Genomic DNA, 27,641 nt, shown 5'->3' on the forward strand with positions numbered 1-27,641 from the left:
ATATATCAGTCCAATATTAGTATATAGTGCCTTAGAAATACAGAATTCTAATATCTAGGTGGGTACTTTATTGGTTTATTCGCACCAATACCTTGCAATCAGATGGTATTTTTGTTAAAAGTGGTTCAAAGCTTTTTTTTTTTTTTGCTATTCCGCAATTAATGAACATATATGAAAATATTTCCGATACAGCATTGAATGTATTAAATAACAAATGTAAGGCAATAAGTTTTAATGACCATAAAAGTTCAGCTTTAAATCATAGTTCTTGAAATAAAAAGTTCAAAATTGGCTTTTTTCAGATTGACATGTCATCTTCTCCCATATTCCTTTCAGATATGCAGTCCAATATCAATGACGACTTTTTTTGAACTGGCATGCAATGTTATACGCTTTCCTTTAATAGCATGACTAGTAAGTGCTTGTTTTCCCATATTACTTAATTTTATTATCTTCTTACAAAGCAAACAATATGCAGCTAATGGGTTTTTTTTTTGGAACTTCTCTAACCCATACAGCAAAATCAGGATAGATATTTTTATCCCTACAATCCATATTAAATATGGGTTTCGAGCAGCTCATTTTCTCTTTTTTTTTTTTTTTAAATTCAAATTTACTCAAAATAAGTTCACAATTTCTGAAATAATAAACCATTCAATAAAACACATGCGAGTGACTAAATACTACAGTAATGCTTCCATAGACTGAATGTTACTATCTTTTTCTGACAGAGAAATTTATTCTATTCTCTCACACAGTTACATGACTCTCACACATTTTCGTTAGCTGCAATCCAGAAATATCATGGGAAGAGCAATTGTCTCTGAAATTGAAATTAGACTGATATATACAGAAAAATATTGAAGCAAGTAGTAAAAGGGTGAGTTTTTACAATTACAATGTTATGTTTTTGTTGCTGCGATGATGATATCTTATTCGTGTAATATTTAGAAAATGACATGTTTTGGATGAAAAAAAATAAAATTAAGAAGCTTTAAATTCCTTATATTTTCTCAGTTTTTATGGAAATTTTCAAAATTTCCAGCATTTTTTTCATGCCATGGCAACCCTGTAAAATCCAAATAAGGTAAACAATTTTCTGACCTAAAATTTTAAGATGTATCTGTTTACTGTAAGTAAACAAGAAATATAACCAAGATGGTTTCATTGTGCATAATGGAACTTGGTGATCAGAAGAAGACTAGAGGCAGCAAATGTCCACAAGAACCATATTACTTCATAGCCTGCTTAGCAGTAAGTTAATCAATGTTAAGAATATTTACATTCTCTATGATATAATATATACCATTAATTTATCTTCGAATGATATGTTTCATCTTATATAAAATTTGAGAAAGATAATGAATATATATATTTTTTTTAAACTCAAATATTGATTTAGGAAATAAAAAGAATTTGGAATTCCAGATTATCTAAATTGCAATCAATCTTGCAAAAAATGAAAAAATTAAAAATATTACTCATATCAAAAGGTTTTTCTTTTTAATCTCTTCTTTCCTGATACAGTAACAACTAGCATGGATTTTCATGAATATGCACATAATTTTATTTCTTTTCAAGATTCTATAAAATTATGCCCATCAAGTTTTTAAAACAATGCTTGCCAAAGAATTTTAAACACACAGAACAAATATTTAGAATAGCTATAATTTTTGACTACTTACCAGCAACATTGACTACTTGTTTAGGCTCTAACACACCACTGTTGGGTCGTACACAGTATTTTTTCGGAGCTGTAGTTTTCACTTTAAAACATACACGGCGATCTATAGGATTCATCAATTTCAAATAAGAAGTGACTACATCAGTGAATGGACCTACAAATCAAAAGCTATCTTTAATAAATTTAAAATTATTATTAATCATAAAAGGAAACAAATTTAAAAATTTAATTTTTCAAAACATCTCAAAAAATAAATTGCTTAAACAAGAATGCATTGCATTTCATTTACATGCAGTTACAGGTATTTACATAAATAGAATTAGTTTTAAGGAATATGAATACTATTAGAGGAATCGAAGGAAAAAATGAAATTGAGAAAAATTAAAATTCTATTTTTATAATTAAATATTTATCAACTAAAGAATTACGTAGCAAAATCTTGTAATTTGTAAATATCAAATAACACAGAATAGAAAACAAAGCAATCTAAAATAAAATTTACAAAAAAAAGTTTCTTTAATACTGCAACTACTGAAAGCACATGAAATCTAAATATAGAAATGTTCTATCTATATATAGAAGTATATAGATAGAAAACAATGAGAATGGAATTTTAGCATCTTATATTTGTACCGAGTATGGAATAAAACAAACTGGGTTCAATATTAAAAAGGCAAAAATCTCAACTTATTTGTAAGTTTAATGTAGAAAAAGAAAACAGTAAAGTTATGTGCATGATTACTTTATTATAGTGCAAGGTGATACATCTATAAGGGTTTTCTGTTTCTTTCATTCCAATTAGGTTGTAAAGAAAAATGAAAAATATTGTCTTAGAAAATGGGATGTTATTAAAAATTCAGGTTATCAGTCAATCCAAATTTGTAATTCTGATGAAATAGTTTTATTTTGGATTTATCATTCCAGCAATAAAACAACTTGCAAAAGTATGCCAGGAAGTAAAATAAAGACACACGTGACATATGCTGTTTGGGTCGGTAGTAGCCATTTGCTTAAAACAATTATATGCAGTAAAAAAAAAAAATCATATGGCACTAAAAAACATTATGGATTATCTTAACATGCATATATTAAGAAATTTACACTCTCAATTGTATAACATTCCTAGTGCTGCGAGTGTGTGCCTAGTGGTTATTGGACATTATCACTACTCATTATTTCTTAATACAGGAAGGCTAACATTCAAGTGACAGTTCTTTGGCAGAATATTGATTTGTACTTAATACACATCCAACTTTACATCACCCCATTTTATCCATAAAACTGCTTTAAGCCAGAAAGACAATTGTTATGGAAGCTCTCAAGAGAATTTTGAAAACTTCATAATTTGCATAAGGATATTGTAACTTTAAAGATAGGATTTAAAAATTTGAGAAAGGAAATCAATATTTTTATCTGAATCGGTCAGCCACTAAGGATGAGTGTTGTACTTTTAATTACTTCAGTCCGTGAAAGACAATAGAAGACAAAATTTTGAAATTACATATTTAATGCAAAAATCAACCATCAATTACTTTGTTTCATCTGTTAATTTTTGGCAGAAAACTGCATGTGTCGCTTGTTGCTGTGCAAAAAAAAAATATTTAACTGATTTCACCACTAAAACATAGTATTAAAAATATTACTTTTTGCTTAATCATTTTATTTCATACCAATGATAAATGATACTTTATGTTTACTAGAGATAGATAAATAATCTTAATTCATGCAGATTCCAGCTTCTCAACTCTTTACAAAAATAAGTAAGAGATTTAAATGTAAAATAACACCACATTGTGTTTTGATCATCATGATGTGTTGTTCCCATTGACCAAATCAGAAATAAAATATTTTTCATTTAAAGAAACTGAGGATATTTTATCCAAGACAATTCTCTCATATTGCGAGATAAATAATTTGTGAACGACAACTCTATTTGACCTTTGATCATACGACATATTGCAAGAAATTTTCATTCCAATTTGAAAATTCTTTGTAATAAAAACCATTGTAAATATGTTTTGGGAGCCCAAAATGAACCTTATAACTGTGGAAGAAATAATGAATTAAAATACTTTTGAGATTTAAATGGTTTAATCTTTATAAAAAAAAATCAAATGAGAAACAATTGACCTTTTCAAAAATCACAAAAAAGAAAAAAAATACATATATAGGCATCTTGACATTTACTGCAGCATTAATGTTCATTGTCGATCAAAGTAAATTATGTAGGACCAACATCCTAGTATGGTGGAATTTGTCTTAGACATGGATGCTTCTTTTATCAATCTGGATATTATACTAGTAATAACCTTACTCCTTGATTAATAGTATGATGGCTTATGTCTTAGGCAGATTAATTTTATATCAAAATAATCATTTAAATTTATAAAAAATTTAAAAATTAGAATTTGAGAAAATATATGTTTCAAGTAATAATATGCCTCTCTCTATTTGTATTGCAGGAGCACTTCAAATTATTCATATTAAATGGTAAGTGGGCCTAATCCTTCTTGACTGTCAAACAAGACTACTTCAATTTTTTTTTAGGCATTTTATTGATTATATCAAAATCCTAAAAAAACTAGAATGTTACTCCTTGGTAAGTACAAAATTCAAGTGGCATCAAGATTTACTAAAGCAACCGCAGTACAATTATCATGACCTTTCATCCTTACATCTATGTTCCTTGCATAAACTGTAATTACTGATCTATTTTCGATTCCAAAAGAGGCAAAATCTCTCCTATTGATAAAAAAATTTTTTTATGCACTCTTTTGTCATCCACCAACTACTTATAAAATTTTATATAACTCTATTCATTAATTTTTACAGCAGATGCCACCAAAAAGATTTTTTGTCAATAAAATGCTCTAAATAAAAAGCAAATCAACTGCATCTGCAAAAACTGTATAATCATTTTTGTTAAGAATGAACAGTTTGTTCAAATCTTAACAACAATACTGCCAAACATCCGTAGCATCATCTTAAAATAAAATACAGATATCACCAATAAATGATAGCAGAGCAATTGATAAGCTGATATGGTATGCCAAAGAACATTCAATAACAAAATAAACAAGATAAATTATCATTCTTTTTATTGTTGTTTGTCTTTTAAGCAAAGGAGATATTTCATTAAAATAGTAAAATTAAAAAAGAAAAAATTTATCTTATTCCCATAAAAGAATGCAAAAATTGGATGTTTCACAAGTGGCCTATAGGATAAACAGTACATAATAAGAAACTTCTGTAAAACAACTTATTTGCTTTTAACAACTTAATTATTAACAACTAAATTTAAACTTAATTATTAACAACTTAACCAAATTTTAATTTAGTTAATTTTAACAACTTATTTAATTACAACTTAATCAATTTAACAACTCAATCAAAAAAAATTAAATACCTTTTTACATCTATACCTATGATCAACCGCAGATTTTCTAAACAAAGGATGCTCCTTATTTTAACTTATTACTTAAATACTTTCTAATTCTAAATATATATTTTTAATTTTAATACTCACTTCCTATATTTGCCCAACAAAAGCTTCAATTGCAAAATAAAAAATATCTTATTAGTTTAAAAAATGATAATTTTTTTAGGTAATGATAATTTAACTTAAGTCAACTTTTACATAACTAACAAAATTCAGCAACTTTTTTCAACATTTCTTAAAAATTAAAAAAAAAAAATCAATTTGGATAGATACATTTATTTCTGAAAATCTCGATATTCATCGATAGATAAATCATGCTAAGTAAAATCATAGCATGACTAAAAAATTTCAGAAAGTTGGACCCACAATTTTTTTTTTTCCCATCTATTTATTTCAAAAGATAATCAAAAATTAGAAGACACATTTAAGCAAATTCATTAATATTCTATCCTGTATTAAAAATGTTTCAAGAAATTCTTAACATAATTTATGTTTTCTCACTTTATTAATATTGATCTTTTTAAAACCTCAATATGATATATGGATATTCCTGGATTCAAATCAATACTTTCTATAGATATACACAAATAATATATGTTATCATTATGGAATAAAATTTATAATCTGACTGTCAAACTCCATTTCTCAGCTTTGTTTAAAAAAAATTTAAAACAGCTCAAATTTTTTTTAAAAAAATGAATTTCAAACTAACTTTTTCAGCAGTAGGAGAAATTATTTCTTTCGAAACTTATATGACCAGAAAAAAAAGCTAAATAGAAGAAAAAAATCTAAGGATTTTGACAATATTTCTATGCCCTATTCACACAATAGACTTTGCAACCAGAAAATAAAGATCTGACAAAAATTTGAGAGTGTAATCATTACACTTTTTCTCATTTCTCATGCGGACAATTTCCTCCATAACATTAGGTAAACAATATTCACATATGAAGCAGACTCAATGCCAATGAAGTTAACAGATTATGTAGAATTAAACATGAGCATATAGAACTAACCAAGTATAACTAAAATGATTTAGCACACAAAATATTGAAAATTAAAGAAGTTTGAACATTTTTCAACCTGTAGCAAGTTTGTCACAATCCATATTTCATACTGCATTTTCAAGCAAATCATTCACATATTTCAATACACTAGACATCTTTAGTGACCAGTTTACTCCACGAGACTGAATTTTAGACTGAAAACATGAAATACATTTCAGCCTTTTTACTTAAAATGGCTGAAAAACATGAATTCATTTGAATTAGTTTACTCAAAATTAAAAAAGTGTACATATTTCTAAATAAAAGCTAAAACGAAAATCCTACAGCAGAGTGATTGGTAAAAACATACACTGAATGCTCCAATGGACAAATTTGAATTCCAACATTTATAAACATTGTTACACATAGCGCTTCAAACTGAATTAAAAATATTATTAAAACTGAAAGAATAAATTGAACAGACATGAAATAGATATCATTAAAAAAAGCAATTTTTTAAAATCCTAAGATAATACAAAAACTATTTATGTAAGATTTGACCATCAATTTCTATAGCAAGTCAAATGATAAAAATAGGCTTAATATCATGATAATTAAGCCTATTTTTGTAATCAATTCAAGTTTATTTGAAACCTCTTTCCTGATTTCTTTTATATCTATTTTCCTCTGACTGATAGTACTTTTTGATGACACAAGGAATCATCTCCAGAACATTTCTGGTAATATTTTGCAGCTCCAATAATTAGCTAATCAAAGCATTGAATTAAATGCAGATGTAAAAACATTCTTGAAAATGAATATATGAGGTTGAAATGGGCAGCAACAATTAATGTTATTTGTTTTCAAATGTTGACACTGAGTAAATTCGTCAACATACACACATTACAAATAAAATTACAACAATAAGATTCATTACAAAATTTTAGTCCATTTGCTAATACAAAACAGTATATTAGTGATGAATTTCAATTCATATTTGTATTCCCAAAGTTTTAAACCAAGAGATACAAAATAAAGTAGCCTGAAATCTGTATAATGGTTTGTTTACATTTGATTGTTGCCATTCAACAATAAGTAATAAGCAAGATTTTTGTGCTACATATGTTTATATTATATACATATATATAGGGAGGGGGGAGAGAGAGAGAAAGAGAGAGAGAGAGAGAGATGGTGTGCTATTATTGAAGAATGAAACAACAACAACAAAAAAACACCATTAAGCATTATCTTAATATGTGTGACAATCCTAGACTACTTTCCGATTCAACAGTTTTCTTTCTTGAGATACCTGATAAACAAAGTTTTAGACTGTTCTCTTGATTTATCATATTTAATCTCAGTCAAAAAGATATTTTCTTCGCAATTCTCTAAAAAATTAAATAATTTTTAAAGACATTTTTTTTTCTTTAAATTTAAATATTATTAAGGTGCTTAGAAACTTCTTACAAAAGCAGTTTTTAAACAGTTTTTTCAATTTCCTGATGCTACACTAATAAAAACAATGTAGCACAAGAAAAGAAAGTTTACACATTCTATACTATGACTATGTTCATTACTGGGATTATAAAAAAGCCGATAGAAATAAATGGTTTAACAACCAACTGCTCAATATAATCAGGTTGCTTGCTGAAAATTTTCTTTAAAGCGAAACATAAATGCAAACCAATTCCCCTTCAGAATCATCCAAGAAAATAGCCTGCCTCTTTAGATTATTGGAGTCAATGCAGGCTATTATCTCAAATGATGCTAAGTTGCTTTGATCAACAGAATCTCTCAATCATTATTCTTGGGCTTGAATAGATATGCTAGACAAGAGGAATTTGCATTTTCTGAATTCAACACCAAGTGTACACCGAACAGATGCTAAATATATAAATGAAGTAAAACCTTCATTTAGAAAAATAGAAACATAAATCAAAATAAATGAAGAAATAATCCACTTTATTGTTATTTGAGCAATTCAGTCAACTGAACCACCTTAAAATTTTTAGGTAAAGAAACAAAAATATAATTTTTTACTACAAGAATGTAAGTAAGACAATAGTTATAAAAAAATTAATATAAGATGGCGAGCCCTTTGTGCAATATCCATTAAAGTGTCTTTCTGTTGCAATTCTACAGCCAATCCGATATACCAAAAACATTTTTTTGCTTAACATACTTTTTAATTCAATGCTGCCTTTATGATTTTGAGATATAGGACAAAAATGTAGATAAAGGTACTCAGTAAACAAAAATGAATAAATAAAGAATAAACTTAATTTTTAAGACGTGAAAGAAATATATATAGCTTTTACTTATCTCTACACAGTAATCAGCACATTAATATAGAAGAAAAAGGAAATAAGAAAACGATTACATTATTCTTGTTGATAATTTTATTTTATAATTTTATTATAAAATTAAATCAATTTTTTACTATTTAAATATAATATTTTTTCATAAATAGATATGTATTTATATGTGAATCATTCTGAACTTCATTTGTAACATAGATATATATTTAGCAAATTTGAATTAGTATGAAAGTAAACTGGAACCATCTTTGGTAAAATTCCATTATTAGGGTATCCAGACAAAAAACTGCTGTCTAAAACTCAACTTTTATCACAATAACACTAACATTGAAGTTAAAATAAATGAGTCATTCCTCACATATACACACTAATGGACTCCTTTTGCTATTAAAAGTAGATGGAAATAAAATAAGCAAACACATATAGAAGAATATTAATAATATTAAATTTTTAATGATAATTAATAAAAAGTTATTTTTTACAAAGTAAATAATAAAAATTTTACATATTACATTCAAGAAATAAAGAAATGAATGTTAAATTAATTTTAAAAGCAATAAAAAAAAAGATACTGTAGTGAGAATTTACTAGACTGAAAAATATACACATGACAGAGTGAAAAATATCACAATTTCAGAAATTAGCTTTTTCTACTCTGTTTACATTATATATATTTATAATGTATATTTTATAAATATTTATAAATTCTGAAAAAAATTAAGCAAAATTACTCTAACTCAGAGCAAATTTGAGTGTTCCAGGCCAGAATAATTTGATGCCCTATAAGAACTTTAACAAAGAATTAAAATTTCTATAGTCCAACAAAGAAACCTACTTATGAATTAACTGAGAAAGGGAGGGAAAAAATTCTTACAGTTTAGAGTTTAATCTTTTACAATTTTATTAATTTATGCTCTTTCAAAATAGATTTTATAAGCAAATTTCTACAGTCTTGGCAATATTAAATTTATATATATAAGTAATTTATTTATTAAAAAAAACAATTCTATTTCATGTATTCATTTAGTGCAATAACATATATCATACTTTTATAGCATTAAACTTTTTTATATTTAATTAATTGATGCAAAAATATTCATTATAATTTATTTTATTAAAAGAAATTATTCAAGTAAACAAATTGGAATATTTAGATAAACATAAATTAATATAGCAATCATAGGTGTATATAAACTCCTTGCACTTAAACAATTTTACCAACATTTCACATAAATTGTTTATATCATATTACAAATATATTATTACTTTATTAGTAACAAATTCATTAATAATTTAAGTTTGATTTATGCTTTCTGTTGCATTCTAAGGATGAAATATTTAAATAGTTTAATTTAGGTCTGACTAATTACAATTTTATAACTGCTTTTAAAATACCAGAAAAGTTTTAAAAAACTTTTCTGGATTGCCAATTACATTTATGTGTTTGAAATATTAACATTTCTTAACCAATCCATTGTCTAAGCTGTTATTATTTTAATAACAAAAGAACCTTTTAGTAAGAGATTTTAAAAAATTTATTAGCAAAATTATTGCTGCTATATGGTTAGTTATCAATAAAATCTGATTTTTTTTTGACAAATAATCATCCGTATCAAGTTTATATACAAGTAAATTTTTAAGATATTTCATACATAAATTTATAAATGTTGCAAATTTGTTCAACTTGATACTACAACAAAAGTTTGAATGACTACATCTGAAATGAATACATGTTTATTTCCATCTTACAGAAAGATTGCAATGAAATTAAAATAACTTGAGTGCTAAAACTATCTTTACAATAAAATATCCCTTTCGTGACAATTCAAATTTAATCCTGATCAAATATATTAATTACTATTTAAAATATTAAAATCATATTTCGAATTATGTAAATTGATCAAATGATATGCCTGTGAATATTGTTAACTTTGGCTGTGACTTACGACTGTACAATTATGAACAAAATAATAAAGTAGTTATTAAAATTATGATTGAATCTATTATACTTGTTTAGCAATTAAAATTTCAAAAATTACAAAATTTAAACGTTATGCGATTTATTTGTACAAATTTAAATAACAGTTTCACATGTGCACAGACAATGAAATAGAAGAAATCAATTAGATAAAAACAAAAAAGTTTTAGTATAGGATTTAATCAACTAAGGAACAAAAAATAACATTAAATACTTTTCTAAATGGATAAGTTTATTTTCAGTAGGAAACTATAAATTTTCAAAGTTCTACTGTCACTTTTTTTCCCCCCAAATAATTTGTATAGAAACACAACTATTAAATGCTAAAAAATTGTACAATTTTATGAAACCTACGCTTTTAAGAATAACATAAGCATTGATCAAAAATTTAATCAAAATCATGAAAATACACAAAATCTAACAAATAATATTTTAGAGTAGAAGTTAAAAAAAATAAGAATCTAATTTTTACACTCTACTTAACAAAAGTTAGTTCAATATTAAAATCCTAAAAGTAATAAGATATTTTACACTCCTCATAAATAAATTTAAAATGAAAAGTGCATTTTAATCATTTATACAGTAGGAATGACATTTGAAAATTTAACAAAAATCTCATCCATTACGGATTATGCTATTCAATACAACCATTTACAAAATTTTAATTTTTTGAAATATAAACAAATTGTATTTATCACATCTCAAATTGGCTAGGAAAAGAATTGCATAGCTACAAAGGATAAATTTAACGAAGAGGCATAAATTGCGCCGAAGAGGTAAAATAAACTATATGTCGTGTGGCAAAGTTGGACAACTTACGAGTGATAAACGATATAATCGTACTTGGAAGTTATTAAAAGTTACGTGTCGATAAATATTAGTTCAAAATTTCCTACTCGAAAGGAATATAGAATTATGTTTATATAAGAAGAAAATTTTATCAGATAATTAAGGAAAAGTGATCTCAAGACTTTAAAGCATTAGCTTTCCCTTAGCTCAATCTGACAAGTAAGATCTAGGAAGTATATAGTATTTAATAAGTTTACAATATTCAGCATCGAAAATAAGTATAAATTATAAGCATTCTTTAAGAGATATACTAATAAAATTATAAATGAAATCACAGACAATTCAATATGGCTAACCCGAAAATTACAATAATTGTTTTATAACTTGCCTACAAAATGAAGCTCAGAAGCAGGCTCTAAAATCAAGACTTGTTCTTGTTTAGCCATGTTAGATGTTAAATTTTTTTATCATCTATTAAACCGGCAATTTTTGAAGACACATAAAGTATTTTTAATTTGTGAGGAAACCAGACCCCTAAGGCTCTCTTATTTCTGGCACAGTTTACTTGAGCTCCGAAATGCAAAACCTCTACTCATGCGCTATCAATAGCTGGCGCATGATGTCACAAACTCGAGACGAGAAAAGTAACCAACCAACTAAATTCTCGATTTGAACATAATGAAAGTTGAAGTTATTTTTACAAACTCTTTTTTTTTTTTTCCTTCTTTATTTTTTATTTCATAAAAAAATTATTTTCACTTCTAGAAAATTAGCCAATATTTTTTTAAAAACTATCTGTACCTTCTGTCAGAGATAAAGAAGAAAAATTCACCGTCGAGGCATAAGTCTGAAAATCAGAAATACGAGTCAATGTAATCTTTGTAATGAAATAAATTCACTGGAGAAGGAGAGTACAGAGTAAGCGTCACATTATACAAGGCAAGTCTAATTTATTTTGATAAGTAAAGAGACGTCAACAACAAAAACCTATTATTTTTCCGTTCTTTGTTTCGTACTTTTCTGACTGTCAGCAACAACGAGTGGATGAGTTTTCTGTTTTGTTTATTTCGAATCCACAGAATATCCTACTTACTTCTCAGTTCTGAATTTTTTTATATAATATATTATGTAAAAATTAAGTAGTCATCGTTATCAAATCAATGGATTTCACTCATGTATTCGTCATATTAACGTGATGAAAGGTTGCCAAACAGCTGAATGGAGTTTTGGATAGGGTGAAGAATTACGACTGGTTTTTATGTAACCAATATCAAAAAGTCACGAATACCAGTGATCAATACTTTTCAAAGAGAAGTGGGATTCCAATCCTTCATAGGATTTTACTGATGATATTTCGATGACAGGTCTTGAAGCACGATAGAGAGTAACAATTCGAATACTAAAGAACAAGAATTCAGTCATGCGTAGGAAAAGTTCCGTTTCAACGGTCCCTTGCCTTTATGGAAATTGTCGTAAATCCACCATCCTACCCAATGTAGGACCACTCTCACCTGGGGATGTCGATCAGAAATTTCTAACAAAGTGACGGTAAAATGAATAGACATCAAAGAACCTCGGGAAACCTGAAGTGAGAGGGAAAAAAGACAAAATGCGCGGGGGCCAAGGCCAGGAAAAGACCTATATCTCCCGTATGATATAGGTCTTTTCCTTGTCTTGATGCATATATCCCTCGTAAAATGACTACATACATCTTCAAAAATCATATGCAAATTTCAGGAAGCCACCAGATGACACCGATAGTACATCACAATGATCAGAGTGTAAAAGAGTGACATATAAAGTGTTGTGAACCTTATAAGCCAAATAACAGCTACGAGACATGAGCAATTATTTTTGTCTTGTGGTCAAGTTACTCGGCTGCGAACCACAAGGTCCCAGGTTCTATTCAAGCCAATGCTCACTTCCACATTGGTGACCTCGGACGATGAGCAAAAGCGCAACATTCAACCTTCGTACAGCTCTTATAGTTCAATTAGATAAAAACAAAAAAGTTCTACTCGCAACCAAATTCGTCAGACTCACTTGACGTACAGCAATACAAAGTCACCAGACTCACTTGACGCAACAGCAACCATTCACCTGCACACGCTCGCCATAACGCTTCGCGCTACTCAAATGTGTACGATCGCATTTTCAACAACCATGAAATATCACCACTCAACAGTCATATCGTTCATCACACCTCCGACTCGAGGAAGAATACTATGGTGAACCTTATAAGCCAGATAAGAGACACGAGTAATTAATTTTGTCTTGCGGTCTTTCAAAAAGCACAATGCTAAGTATAGGAATGGATACTGCGCATGTGCGTGAACTTGCTTGTTTAAATTTTGATTAAATATAGAAATATTTTGATATTAAATTTTAATTTGAAATATATTATTTGGAGCAATTTATAGTAACTCTCTTATGATTGATGAAAAATAACGAAATAAATTGTAAAAATAAGAAAAAAAAAACTTTCTGCTTTGCGACTCGAACTAAAGACCTTTAAAAGTCAGCGTCTCGCCCTGCCGACGTAGCCACCAATCCTTATACTCCGGGAGCGTCTGAAAAGGGTAAGACTTTTATTATGACTAGCCAGTACAAGTATTAAACATGGTGTCAATCTGTTCAAAAAGCACAATGCTAAGTATAAGAGTGGATACTGCACATGTGAATGAACTTGCTTCTTTAAATTTTGATTAAATATAGAAATATTTTGATAAATTTTATTTTTGAAATATATGATTTGGAGCAATTTATAGTAACTCTCGTAAATCTGGAGAAAAATACCTAAATAAATTTTTAAAAAAAAGGAAAAAAAAAAAAAAAAGATAAAACTTTCCGCTTCGCGATTCGAACTAAAGACCTTTAAAAGTTAGCGTCTCGCCCTGACGACGTAGCCACCAATCCTTGTACTCAGACAGCCTCTGAAAAGTGTAAGACTCTTATTATGCCTAGCCAGTAAAAGTATTAAACATGGTGTCAATATGGTCAAAAAGCACAATGCTAAGTATAGGAGTGGATACTGCACATGTGCGTGAACTTGCTTGTTTAAATTTTTATTAAATATAGAATTATTTTGATATTAAATTTTAATTTGAAATATATTATTTGGAGCAATTTATAGTAACTCTCTTATAATTGGAGAAAAATACCGAAATAAATTTTTAAAAAAAAGGAAAAAGAAAAATAATAACTTTTCACTTATTCGAACTAAAGACCTTCAAAAGATAGTGTCTCGCCCTACCGACCTAGCCACCAATCCTTGTACGCCGAGAGCGTCTGAAAAGTGTAAGACTCCTATTATGACTAGCAAGTAAAAGTATTAAACATGGTGTCAGTCTAGTCGAAAAGCACAATGCTAAGTATAGGAGTGGATACTGCAAATGTGCGTGAACTTGCTTGTTTAAATTTTGATTAAATATAGAAATATTTTGATATTAAATTTTAATTTGAAATATATTATTTGGAGCAATTTATAGTAACCCTCTTATGATTGATGAAAAATACCGAAATAAATTGTAAAAAAAAGAAGAAAAAAAAAGAAAGAAAAAAAAATACTTTCTGCTTTGCGACTCGAAATAAAGACCTTTAAAAGACAGCGTCTCGCTCTGCCGACGTAGCCACCAATCCTTCTACTCCGAGAGCGTCTGAAAAGGGTAAGACTTTTATTATGACTAGCCAGTAAAAGTATTAAACATGGTGTCAATCTGTTCAAAAAGCACAATGCTAAGTATAGGAGTGGATACTGCACATGTGAATGAACTTGCTTCTTTAAATTTTGATTAAATATAGAAATATTTTGATAAATTTTATTTTTGAAATATATGATTTGGAGCAATTTAGAGTAACTCTCGTAAAATTGGAGAAAAATACCTAAATAAATTTTAAAAAAAGAGAAAAAAAAAACTTTCTGCTTTGCGACTCGAACTAAAGACCTTTAAAAGTCAGCGTCTCGCCCTGCCGACGTAGCCACCAACCCTTCTACTCCGAGAGCGTCTGAAAAGGGTAAGACTTTTATTATGACTCGCCAGTAAAAGTATTAAACATGGTGTCAATCTGGTCAAAAAGCACAATGCTAAGTATAGGAGTGGATACTGCACATGTGCGTGAACTTACTTGTTTAAATTTTGATAAAATATAGAAATATTTTGATATTAAATTTTATTTTTGAAATATATTATTTGGAGAAATTTATAGTAACTCTCTTATAATTGGAGAAAAATACCTAAATAAATTTAAAAAAAAAAAGGAAAAGAAAAATAATAACTTTCCGCTTATTCGAACTAAAGACCTTCAAAAGTTAGCATCTCGACCTGCGGACCTAGCCACCAATCCTTGTACGCCGAGAGCGTCTGAAAAGTGTAAGACTCTTATTATGACTAGCAAGTAAAAGTATTAAACATGGTGTCAGTCTAGTCGAAAAGCACAATGCTAAGTATAGGAGTGGATACTGCGCATGTACGTGAACTTGCTTGTTTAAATTTTGATTAAATATAGAAATATTTTGATATTAAATTTTATTTTTGAAATATATTATTTGGAGCAAATTATAGTAACTCTTTTGTAATTGGAGAAAAATACCTAAAGAAATTTACAAAAAAAGAAAGAAAAAAAAAAAAAAAGAAAGAAACTTTCTGTTTCGCGATTCGAACTAAAGATCTTCAAAAGTTAGCGCCTCGCCCTGCCAACCTAGCCACCAATCCTGGTACTCCGAGAGCGCCTGAAATGTTTATGACTCTCATTATGACTAGCCAGTAAAAGTTTTAAACATGGTGTCAGTCTGGTCAAAAAGCACAATGCTAAGTATAGGAGTGGATACTGCGCATGTGCGTGAACTTGCTTCTTTAAATTTTGATTAAATATAGAAATATTTTGATAAATTTTATTTTTGAAATATATGATTTGGAGCAATTTATAGTAACTCTATTATGATTGATGAAAAATACCGAAATTAATTGTAAAAATAAGAAAAAAAACTTTCTGCTTTGCGACTCGAACTAAAGACCTTTAAAAGTCAGCGTCTCGCCCTGCCGACGTAGCCACCAATCCTTCTACTCCGAGAGCGTCTGAAAAGAGTAAGACTTTTATTATGACTAGCCAGTAAAAGTATTAAACATGGTGTCAATCTGTTCAAAAAGCACAATGCTAAGTATAAGAGTGGATACTGCACATGTGAATGAACTTGCTTCTTAAAATTTTGATTAAATATAGAAATATTTTGATAAATTTTATTTTTGAAATATATGATTTGGAGCAATTTATAGTAACTCTCGTAAAATTGGAGAAAAATACCTAAATAAATTTAAAAAAAAAATTAAAAAAAAAAAAGAAAAAACTTTCCGCTTCGCGATTCGAACTAAAGACCTTTAAAAGTTAGCGTCTCGCCCTGACGACGTAGCCACCAATCCTTGTACTCCGGGAGCGTCTGAAAAGTGTAAGACTCTTCTTATGACTAGCCAGTAAAAGTATTAAACATGGTGTCAATATGGTCAAAAAGCACAATGCTAAGTATAGGATTGGATACTGCACATGTGCGTGAACTTGCTTGTTTAAATTTTGATTAAATATAGAAATATTTTGATATTAAATTTTAATTTGAAATATATTATTTGGAGCAATTTATAGTAACTCTCTTATGATTGATGAAAAATACCGAAATAAATTGTAAAAAAAAGAAAAAAAAAGAAAGAAAAAAAATACTTTCTGCTTTGCGACTCGAAATAAAGACCTTTAAAAGACAGCGTCTCGCCCTGCCGACCTAGCCACCAATCCTTGTAATCCGAGAGCGTCTGAAAAGTTTAAGAGTCTTATTATGACTTGCAAGTAAAAGTATTAAACATGGTGTCAGTCTGTTCAAAAAGCACAATGCTAAGTATAGGAGTGGATACTGCACATGTGAATGAACTTGCTTCTTTATATTTTGATTAAATATAGAAATATTTTGATAAATTTTATTTTTGAAATATATGATTTGGAGCAATTTATAGTAACTCTCGTAAAATTGGAGAAAAATACCTAAATAAATTTTAAAAAAAAGAGGGAAAAAAAAAACTTTCCGCTTCGTGATTCGAACTAAACACCTTCAAAAGTTAGCGTCTCGTCCTGACGACCTAGCCACCAATCCGTGTACTCCGAGAGCGTCTGAAAAGCGTAAGACTCTTATTATGACAAGCAAGTAAAATTATTGAACATGGTGTCAGTCTAGTCGAAAAGCACAATGCTAAGTATAGGATTGGATACTGCACATGTGCGTGAACTTGCTTGTTTAAATTTTGATTAAATATAGAAATATTTTGATATTAAATTTTAATTTGAAATATATTATTTGGAGCAATTTATAGTAACTCTCTTATAACTGGAGAAAAATACCTAAATAAATTTGAAAAAAAAAGGAAAAAGAAAAATAATAACTTTTCATTTATTCGAACTAAAGACCTTCAAAAGATAGCGTCTCGCCCTACCGACCTAGCAACCAATCCTTGTACGCCGAGAGCGTCTGAAAAGTGTAAGACTCCTATTATGACTAGCAAGTAAAAGTATTAAACATGGTGTCAGTCTAGTCGAAAAGCACAATGCTAAGTATAGGAGTGGATACTGCTCATGTGCGTGAACTTGCTTGTTTAAATTTTGATTAAATATAGAATTATTTTGATATTGAATTTTAATTTGAAATATATTATTTGGAGCAATTTATAGTAACTCTCGTAAAATTGGAGAAAAATACCTAAATAAATTTAAAAAAAAAAGGAAAAAAAAAAAAAACTTTCCGTATCGCGATTCGAACTAAAGACCTTTAAAAGTTAGCGTCTCGTCCTGCCGACGTAGCCACCAATCCTTGTACTCCGGGAGCGTCTGAAAAATGTAAGACTTTTATTATGACTAGCCAGTAAAATTAAACATGGTGTCAATCTGGTCAAAAAGCACAATGCTAAGTATAGGCGTGGATACTGCGCTTCTGCGTGAACTTGCTTGTTTAAATCTTGATTAAATATAGAAATATTTTGATATTAAATTTTATTTTTGAAATATATGATTCGGAGCAATTTCTTATAACTCTCCTATAATTGGAGAAAAATACCTAAATAAATAGTAAAAAAAAGAAAGAAAAATCTTTCCGCTTCGCGATTTGAACTGAAGAGCTTCAAATGTTAGCGTCTCTCCAGGCCGACCTAGCCACCAGACCTTGTACTCAGAGAGCGTCTGAAAAGTGTAAGACTCCTATTATGACTAGCCAGTAAAAGTATTAAACATGGTGTCAATCTGGTCAAAAAGCACAAGGCTAAGTATATGAGTGGATACCGCGCATGTGCGTGAACTTGCTTGTTTAAATTTTGATTAAATTTAGAAATATTTTGATATTAAATTTTATTTTTGAAATATATTATTTGGAGCAATTGATAGTAACTCTCTTATAAATGAAGAAAAATACCTATATAAATTTTAAAAAAAAGAAAAAAAAAAATTCCGCTTCGCGATTTGAATTAAAGACATTCAGAAAATGGCGTCACGCTGTCCGACCTAGCCACCAATCCTTGTGCCCCAAGAGTGTCTGAAATATTTAAGAATCTAATTATGACTAGCCATTAAACGTTTTAAACTTGGTGTCAATCTATACAAAAAGAACAATGATAAGTATAGGAGTGGATACTGCGCATTTGCGTGAACTTGCTTATTTAAATTTTGATTAAATATAGAATTATTTTGATATTAAATTTTATTTTTTAATATATTATTTGGAGCAATTTATAGTAACTCTCTTATAATTGAAAAAAAATACCTAAATAATTTTTTTAAAAAAAGAAAGAAAAATTAAATAAACAAAAAAAAATCTTTCCACTTCTCGATTCGAACTAAAGACCTTTAACAGTTAGCGTCTCGCCCTGCCGACCTAGCCACCAATCCTTGTACTCCGAGTGCGTCTGAAAAGTATAAGACTCTTATTATGACTAGCCAGTAAAAGTATTAAACATGGTGTCAATCTGGCCAAAAAGCTCAATGCTAAGTAAAGTAATGGATACTGCGCATGTACGTGAACTGGCATGTTTAAATTTTGATTAAATATAGAAATATTTTGATATTAAATTTTATTTTTGAAATATATGATTTGGAGCAATTTATAATAACTCTCTTATAATTGGTGAAAAATACCTAAATAAATAGTAAAAAAATAAAGAAAAAAAAAAAAAAAAAAAAAATCTTTCCGCTTCGCGATTTGAACTGAAGACCTTCAAAAGTTAGCGTCTCGCCCTGCCGACCTAGCCACCAATCCTTGTACTCAGACAGCCTCTGAAAAGTGTAAGACTCTTATTATGACTAGCCAGTAAAACTATTAAACTTGGTGTCAATCTGGTCAAAAAGAACAATGCCAAGTATAGGAGTGGATACTGCGCATGTGCGTGAAATTGCTTGTTTAAATTTGGATTAAATATAGAAATATTTTGATATTAAATTTTTTTTTGAAATATATGATTTGGAGCAATTTATAGTAACTCTCTTATAATTGAAGAAAAATATCTAAATAATTTTTTTAAAAATGAAGAAGAGAATATAAAAAACTTTAAGCTTCGCGATTCGAAATGAACATCTTTAAAAGTTAGCGTCTCGCCCTGCCGACATAGCCAACAATCCTTGTACTCCGAGAGCCTCTGAAAAGTGTAAGACTCTTATTCTGACTAGCCAGTAAAAGTATTAAACATGGTGTCAATCTGGTCAAAAAGAACAATGCTAAGTATAGGCGTGGATACTGCGCTTCTGCGTGAACTTGCTTGTTTAAATCTTGATTAAATATAGAAATATTTTGATATTAAATTTTATTTTTGAAATATATGATTCGGAGCAATTTCTTATAACTCTCCTATAATTGGAGAAAAATACCTAAATAAATAGTAAAAAAAAGAAAGAAAAATCTTTCCGCTTCGCGATTCGAACTGAAGAGCTTCAAATGTTAGCGTCTCTCCAGGCCGACCTAGCCACCAGACCTTGTACTCAGAGAGCGTCTGAAAAGTGTAAGACTCCTATTATGACTAGCCAGTAAAAGTATTAAACATGGTGTCAATCTGGTCAAAAAGCACAAGGCTAAGTATATGAGTGGATACCGCGCATGTGCGTGAACTTGCTTGTTTAAATTTTGATTAAATTTAGAAATATTTTGATATTAAATTTTATTTTTGAAATATATTATTTGGAGCAATTGATAGTAACTCTCTTATAAATGAAGAAAAATACCTATATAAATTTAAAAAAAAAGAAGAAAAAAAATTCCGCTTCGTGATTTGAACTAAAGACCTTCAAAAAATGGCGTCACGCTGTCTGACCTAGCCACCAATCCTTGTGCATAAGAGTGTCTGAAATATTTAAGAATCTAATTATGGCTAGCCATTAAACGTTTTAAACTTGGTGTCAATCTATACAAAAAGAACAATGATAAGTATAGGAGTGGATACTGCGCATTTGCGTGAACTTGCTTATTTAAATTTTGATTAAATATAGAATTATTTTGATATTAAGTTTTATTTTTTAATATATTATTTGGAGCAATTTATAGTAACTCTCTTATAATTGAAAAAAAATACCTAAATAATTTTTTTAAAAAAAGAAAGAAAAATTAAATAAACAAAAAAAAATCTTTCCACTTCTCGATTCAAACTAAAGACCTTTAACAGTTAGCGTCTCGCCCTGCTGACCTCGCCACCAATCCTTGTACTCCGAGTGCGTCTGAAATATTTAAGAATCTCATTATGACTAGCCAATAAAAGTATTAAACTTGGTGTCAATCTGGTCAAAAAGAATAATGCCATGTATAGGAGTGGATACTGCGCATGTGCGTGAAATTGCTCGTTTAAATTTTGATTAAATATAGAATTATTTTGATATTAAATTTTATTTTTGAAATATATGATTTGTTGCAATTTATAGTAACTCTCTTATAATTGGAGAAAAATATCTAAATAAATTTTTTTAAAAAAAAGATGAAAATATAAAAGACTTTAAGCTTCGTGATTCGAACTGAAGACCTTCAAAAGTTAGCGTCTCTCCCTGCCGACACTGCCACCAATCGATGTACTCCGAGAGCGTCTGAAATGTGTAAGACTCTTATTATGACTAGCCAGTAAAAGTATTAAACATGGTGTCAATCTGGTCAAAAAGCACAATGCTAAGTATAGGCGTCTCTCCCTGCCGACACTGCCACCAATCGTTGTACTCCGAGAGCTTCTGAAAAGTGTAAGACTCTTATTATGACTAGCCAGTAAAAGTATTAAACATGGTGTCAATCTGGTCAAAAAGCACAATGCTAAGTATAGGCGTCTCTCCCTGCCGACACTGCCACCAATCGTTGTACTCCGAGAGCGTGTGAAAAGTGTAAGACTCTTATTATGACTAGCCAGTAAAAGTATTAAACATGTGGTCAATCTGGTCAAAAAGCACAATGCTAAGTATAGGATACTGCGCTTGTGCTTGAACTTGCTTGTTTAAGTTTTGATTAATTATAGAAATATTTTGTTATTAAATTTTATTTTTGAAATATATGATTTGGAGCAATTTATAGTAACTTTCTTATAATTGAAGAAAAATATCGAAATAAATTTTTAAAAAAGAAAGAAGAAAATATAAAAAACTTTCCGCTTCGCGATTCGAACTGAAGACCTTCAAAAGTTAGCGTCACACCTGGCCGGCCTTGCCACCTATCTTTGTACCCCAAGAGTGTCTGAAATATTTAAGAATCTCATTATGACTAGCCAATAAAAGTATTAAACTTGGTGTCAATCTGGTCAAAAAGAACAATGCTAAGTATAGGAGTGGATACTGCGCATGTTCGTGAACTTGCTTGTTTAAATTTTGATTAAATTCAGAAGAAATTTGATATTAAATTTTATTTTTGAAATATATGATTTGGAGCAATTCATAGTAACTCTCTTATAAGTAGAGAAAAATACCTAAATAAATTTTTTAAAAAAAGAAAGAAAAATAAATAAGAAAATCTTTCCACTTCGTGATTCGAACTGAAGACCTTCAAAAGTTAGCGTCACACCTTGCCGACCTTGCCACCAATCCTTGTACCCCAAGAGTGTCTGAAATATTTAAGAATCTCACTATGACTAGCCAATAAAATTATTAAACTTGGTGTCAATCTGGTCAAAAATCACAATGCTAAGTATAGGAATGGATATTGCGCATGTGCGTGAACTTGCTTGTTAAGTTTTGATTAAATATAGATATATTTTGATATTAAATTTTATTTTTGAAATATATGATTTGGAGCAATTTATAGTAACTCTCTTATAATTGAAGAAAAGTATCTAAATAAATTTTTAAAAAAAGGAAAAAAAAAAAAAAAAAACTTTCCGCTTCGCGATTCTAACTAAAGACCTTCAAAAATTAGAGTCTCGCCCTGCCGACCTAGCCACCAATCCTTGTACTCCGAGAGCGTCTGAAATCTTTAGGACTCTCTTTATGACTAGCCAATGAAAGTATTAAACATGAAGTCAATCTGGTCAAAAAGAACAATGCTAAGCAAAGGAGTGGATACTGCGCATGTGCGTGAACGTGCTTGTTAAGTTTTGATTAAATATAGATATATTTTGATATTAAATTTTATTTTTGAAATATATTATTTGGAGCAATTTATAGTAACTCTCTTATAATTGAAGAAATATACCGAAATAAATTGTAAAAAAAAGGGGAAAAAAAAGAAAGAAAAAAAAATTTCCGCTTTCCGAATCGAATTAAAGACCTTCAAAATTCAGCGTCTCGCCCTACCGACCTAGCCACCAATCCTTCTGCTCCGAGAGCGTCTGAAAAGAGTAAGACTTTTATTATGACAAGCCAGTAAAAGTATTAAACATGGTGTCCATCTGGTCCAAAAGAACAATGCTAAGTATAGGAGTGGATACTGCACATGTGCGTGAACTTGCTTGTTTAAATTTTGATTAAATATAGAAATATTTTGATATTAAATTTTATTTTTGAAATATATGATTTGGAGCAATTTATAGTAACTCTCGTAAAATTGGAGAAAAATACTTAAATAAATTTAAAAAAAAAAGAAAAAAAACTTTCCGCTTCATGATTCGAACTAAATACCTTCAAAAGTTAGCGTTTCGCCCTGCCAACCTAGCCACCAATCCTTGTACTCCGAGAAAGTCTGAAATGTTTAAGACTCTTATTATGACTAGCCAGTAAAAGTATTAAACATGGTGTCAATCTAGTCAAAAAGCTCAAAGCTAAGTAAAGTAGTGGATACTGCGCATGTGCGGGAACTGGCATGTTTAAATTTTGATTAAATATAGTAATATTTTGATATTAAATTTTATTTTTGAAATATATGATTTGGAGCAATTTATAATAACTCTCTTATAACTGGAGAAAAATACCTAAATAAATAGTAAAAAAAAAGAAAGAAAAAAAATAAAAAAATCTGTCCGCTTCGCGATTCGAACTGAAGACCTTCAAAAGTTAGCGTCTCGCCCTGCCGACCTAGCCACCAATCCTTGTACTCAGACAGCCTCTGAAAAGTGTAAGACTCTTATTATGACTAGCCAGTAAAACTATTAAACTTGGTGTCAATCTGGTCAAAAAGAACAATGCCAAGTATAGGAGTGGATACTGCGCATGTGCGTGAAATTGCTTGTTTAAATTTGGATTAAATATAGAAATATTTTGATATTAAATTTTTTTTGAAATATATGATTCGGAGCAATTTCTTATAACTCTCCTATAATTGGAGAAAAATACCTAAATAAATAGTAAAAAAAAGAAAGAAAAATCTTTCCGCTTCGCGATTCGAACTGAAGAGCTTCAAATGTTAGCGTCTCTCCAGGCCGACCTAGCCACCAGACCTTGTACTCAGAGAGCGTCTGAAAAGTGTAAGACTCCTATTATGACTAGCCAGTAAAAGTATTAAACATGGTGTCAATCTGGTCAAAAAGCACAAGGCTAAGTATATGAGGGGATACCGCGCATGTGCGTGAACTTGCTTGTTTAAATTTTGATTAAATTTAGAAATATTTTGATATTAAATTTTATTTTTGAAATATATTATTTGGAGCAATTGATAGTAACTCTCTTATAAATGAAGAAAAATACCTATATAAATTTAAAAAAAAAAGAAAAAAAAAATTCCGCTTCGCGATCTGAACTAAAGACATTCAAAAAATGGCGTCACGCTGTCCGACCTAGCCACCAATCCTTGTGCCCCAAGAGTGTCTGAAATATTTAAGAATCTAATTATGACTAGCCATTAAACGTTTTAAACTTGGTGTCAATCTATACAAAAAGAACAATGATAAGTATAGGAGTGGATACTGCGCATATGCGTGAACTTGCTTATTTAAATTTTGATTAAATATAGAATTATTTTGATATTAAATTTTATTTTTTAATATATTATTTGGAGCAATTTATAGTAACTCTCTTATAATTGAAAAAAAATACCTAAATAATTTTTTTAAAAAAAGAAAGAAAAATTAAATAAACAAAAAAAAATCTTTCCACTTCACGATTCGAACTAAAGACCTTTAACAGCTAGCGTCTCGCCCTGCCGACCTAGCCACCAATCCTTGTACTCCGAGTGCGTCTGAAAAGTATAAGACTCTTATTATGACTAGCCAGTAAAAGTATTAAACATGGTGTCAATCTGGCCAAAAAGCTCAATGCTAAGTAAAGTAATGGATACTGCGCATGTACGTGAACTGGCATGTTTAAATTTTGATTAAATATAGAAATATTTTGATATTAAATTTTATTTTTGAAATATATGATTTGGAGCAATTTATAATAACTCTCTTATAATTCGTGAAAAATACCTAAATAAATAGTAAAAAAAAAGAAAGAAAAAAAATAAAAAAATCTGTCCGCTTCGCGATTCGAACTGAAGACCTTCAAAAGTTAGCGTCTCGCCCGGCCGACCTAGCCACCAATCCTTGTACTCAGACAGCCTCTGAAAAGTGTAAGACTCTTATTATGACTAGCCAGTAAAACTATTAAACTTGGTGTCAATCTGGTCAAAAAGAACAATGCCAAGTATAGGAGTGGATACTGCGCATGTGCGTGAAATTGCTTGTTTAAATTTGGATTAAATATAGAAATATTTTGATATTAAATTTTTTTTTGAAATATATGATTCGGAGCAATTTCTTATAACTCTCCTATAATTGGAGAAAAATACCTAAATAAATAGTAAAAAAAAGAAAGAAAAATCTTTCCGCTTCGCGATTCGAACTGAAGAGCTTCAAATGTTAGCGTCTCTCCAGGCCGACCTAGCCACCAGACCTTGTACTCAGAGAGCGTCTGAAAAGTGTAAGACTCCTATTATGACTAGCCAGTAAAAGTATTAAACATGGTGTCAATCTGGTCAAAAAGCACAAGGCTAAGTATATGAGGGGATACCGCGCATGTGCGTGAACTTGCTTGTTTAAATTTTGATTAAATTTAGAAATATTTTGATATTAAATTTTATTTTTGAAATATATTATTTGGAGCAATTGATAGTAACTCTCTTATAAATGAAGAAAAATACCTATATAAATTTAAAAAAAAAAGAAAAAAAAATTCCGCTTCGCGATTTGAACTAAAGACATTCAAAAAATGGCGTCACGCTGTCCGACCTAGCCACCAATCCTTGTGCCCCAAGAGTGTCTGAAATATTTAAGAATCTAATTATGACTAGCCATTAAACGTTTTAAACTTGGTGTCAATCTATACAAAAAGAACAATGATAAGTATAGGAGTGGATACTGCGCATTTGCGTGAACTTGCTTATTTAAATTTTGATTAAATATAGAATTATTTTGATATTAAATTTTATTTTTTAATATATTATTTGGAGCAATTTATAGTAACTCTCTTATAATTGAAAAAAAATACCTAAATAATTTTTTTAAAAAAAGAAAGAAAAATTAAATAAACAAAAAAAAATCTTTCCACTTCACGATTCGAACTAAAGACCTTTAACAGCTAGCGTCTCGCCCTGCCGACCTAGCCACCAATCCTTGTACTCCGAGTGCGTCTGAAAAGTATAAGACTCTTATTATGACTAGCCAGTAAAAGTATTAAACATGGTGTCAATCTGGCCAAAAAGCTCAATGCTAAGTAAAGTAATGGATACTGCGCATGTACGTGAACTGGCATGTTTAAATTTTGATTAAATATAGAAATATTTTGATATTAAATTTTATTTTTGAAATATATGATTTGGAGCAATTTATAATAACTCTCTTATAATTCGTGAAAAATACCTAAATAAATAGTAAAAAAATAAAGAAAAAAAAATAAAAAAATCTTTCCGCTTCGCGATTTGAACTGAAGACCTTCAAAAGTTAGCGTCTCGCCCTGCCGACCTAGCCACCAATCCTTGTACTCAGACAGCCTCTGAAAAGTGTAAGACTCTTATTCTGACTAGCCAGTAAAAGTATTAAACATGGTGTCAATCTGGTCAAAAAGCACAATGCTAAGTATAGACGTGGATACTGCGCTTCTGCGTGAACTTGCTTGTTTAAATCTTGATTAAATATAGAAATATTTTGATATTAAATTTTATTTTTGAAATATATGATTCGGAGCAATTTCTTATAACTCTCCTATAATTGGAGAAAAATACCTAAATAAATAGTAAAAAAAAGAAAGAAAAATCTTTCCGCTTCGCGATTCGAACTGAAGAGCTTCAAATGTTAGCGTCTCTCCAGGCCGACCTAGCCACCAGACCTTGTATTCAGAGAGCGTCTGAAAAGTGTAAGACTCCTATTATGACTAGCCAGTAAAAGTATTAAACATGGTGTCAATCTGGTCAAAAAGCACAAGGCTAAGTATATAAGTGGATACCGCGCATGTGCGTGAACTTGCTTGTTTAAATTTTGATTAAATTTAGAAATATTTTGATATTAAATTTTATTTTTGAAATATATTATTTGGAGCAATTGATAGTAACTCTCTTATAAATGAAGAAAAATACCTATATAAATTTAAAAAAAAAAAAGAAAAAAAAAATTCCGCTTCGCGATTTGAACTAAAGACATTCAAAAAATGGCGTCACGCTGTCCGACCTAGCCACCAATCCTTGTGCATAAGAGTGTCTGAAATATTTAAGAATCTCATTATGACTAGCCATTAAACGTTTTAAACTTGGTGTCAATCTATACAAAAAGAACAATGATAAGTATAGGAGTGGATACTGCGCATTTGCGTGAACTTGCTTATTTAAATTTTGATTAAATATAGAATTATTTTGATATTAAGTTTTATTTTTTAATATATTATTTGGAGCAATTTATAGTAACTCTCTTATAATTGAAAAAAAATACCTAAATAATTTTTTTAAAAAAAGAAAGAAAAATTAAATAAACAAAAAAAAAATCTTTCCACTTCTCGATTCGAACTAAAGACCTTTAACAGTTAGCGTCTCGCCCTGCTGACCTCGCCACCAATCCTTGTACTCCGAGTGCGT

At 29.4% G+C, this 27,641-nt stretch overlaps 1 protein-coding gene across 2 annotated transcripts in view; it reads right to left on the reverse strand.

The window, feature by feature from the left end:
• LOC129988002 (vesicle-associated membrane protein-associated protein A-like) overlaps positions 1 to 11,839 on the reverse strand; it is a 29,342-nt gene extending 17,503 nt beyond the window's left edge. Inside the window, exons 1-2 of one of the 2 annotated variants that reach the window (XM_056096068.1) lie at positions 11,583 to 11,839; positions 1,686 to 1,838 (exon numbers count right to left, since the gene is read on the reverse strand). In XM_056096068.1, the coding sequence (XP_055952043.1) occupies positions 1,686 to 1,838; positions 11,583 to 11,640 (211 nt within the window). In that variant the 5' untranslated portion in view covers positions 11,641 to 11,839. The remainder of the gene's footprint in view (positions 1 to 1,685; positions 1,839 to 11,582) is intronic. The other variant, XM_056096069.1, reaches the window with a different exon arrangement.
• Between the last annotated feature and the right edge of the window lie 15,802 nt (positions 11,840 to 27,641).

This window comes from Argiope bruennichi, chromosome 10 (genome assembly GCF_947563725.1).
Source record: "Argiope bruennichi chromosome 10, qqArgBrue1.1, whole genome shotgun sequence".
NCBI classification, from domain to species: Eukaryota; Metazoa; Arthropoda; class Arachnida; order Araneae; family Araneidae; genus Argiope; species Argiope bruennichi.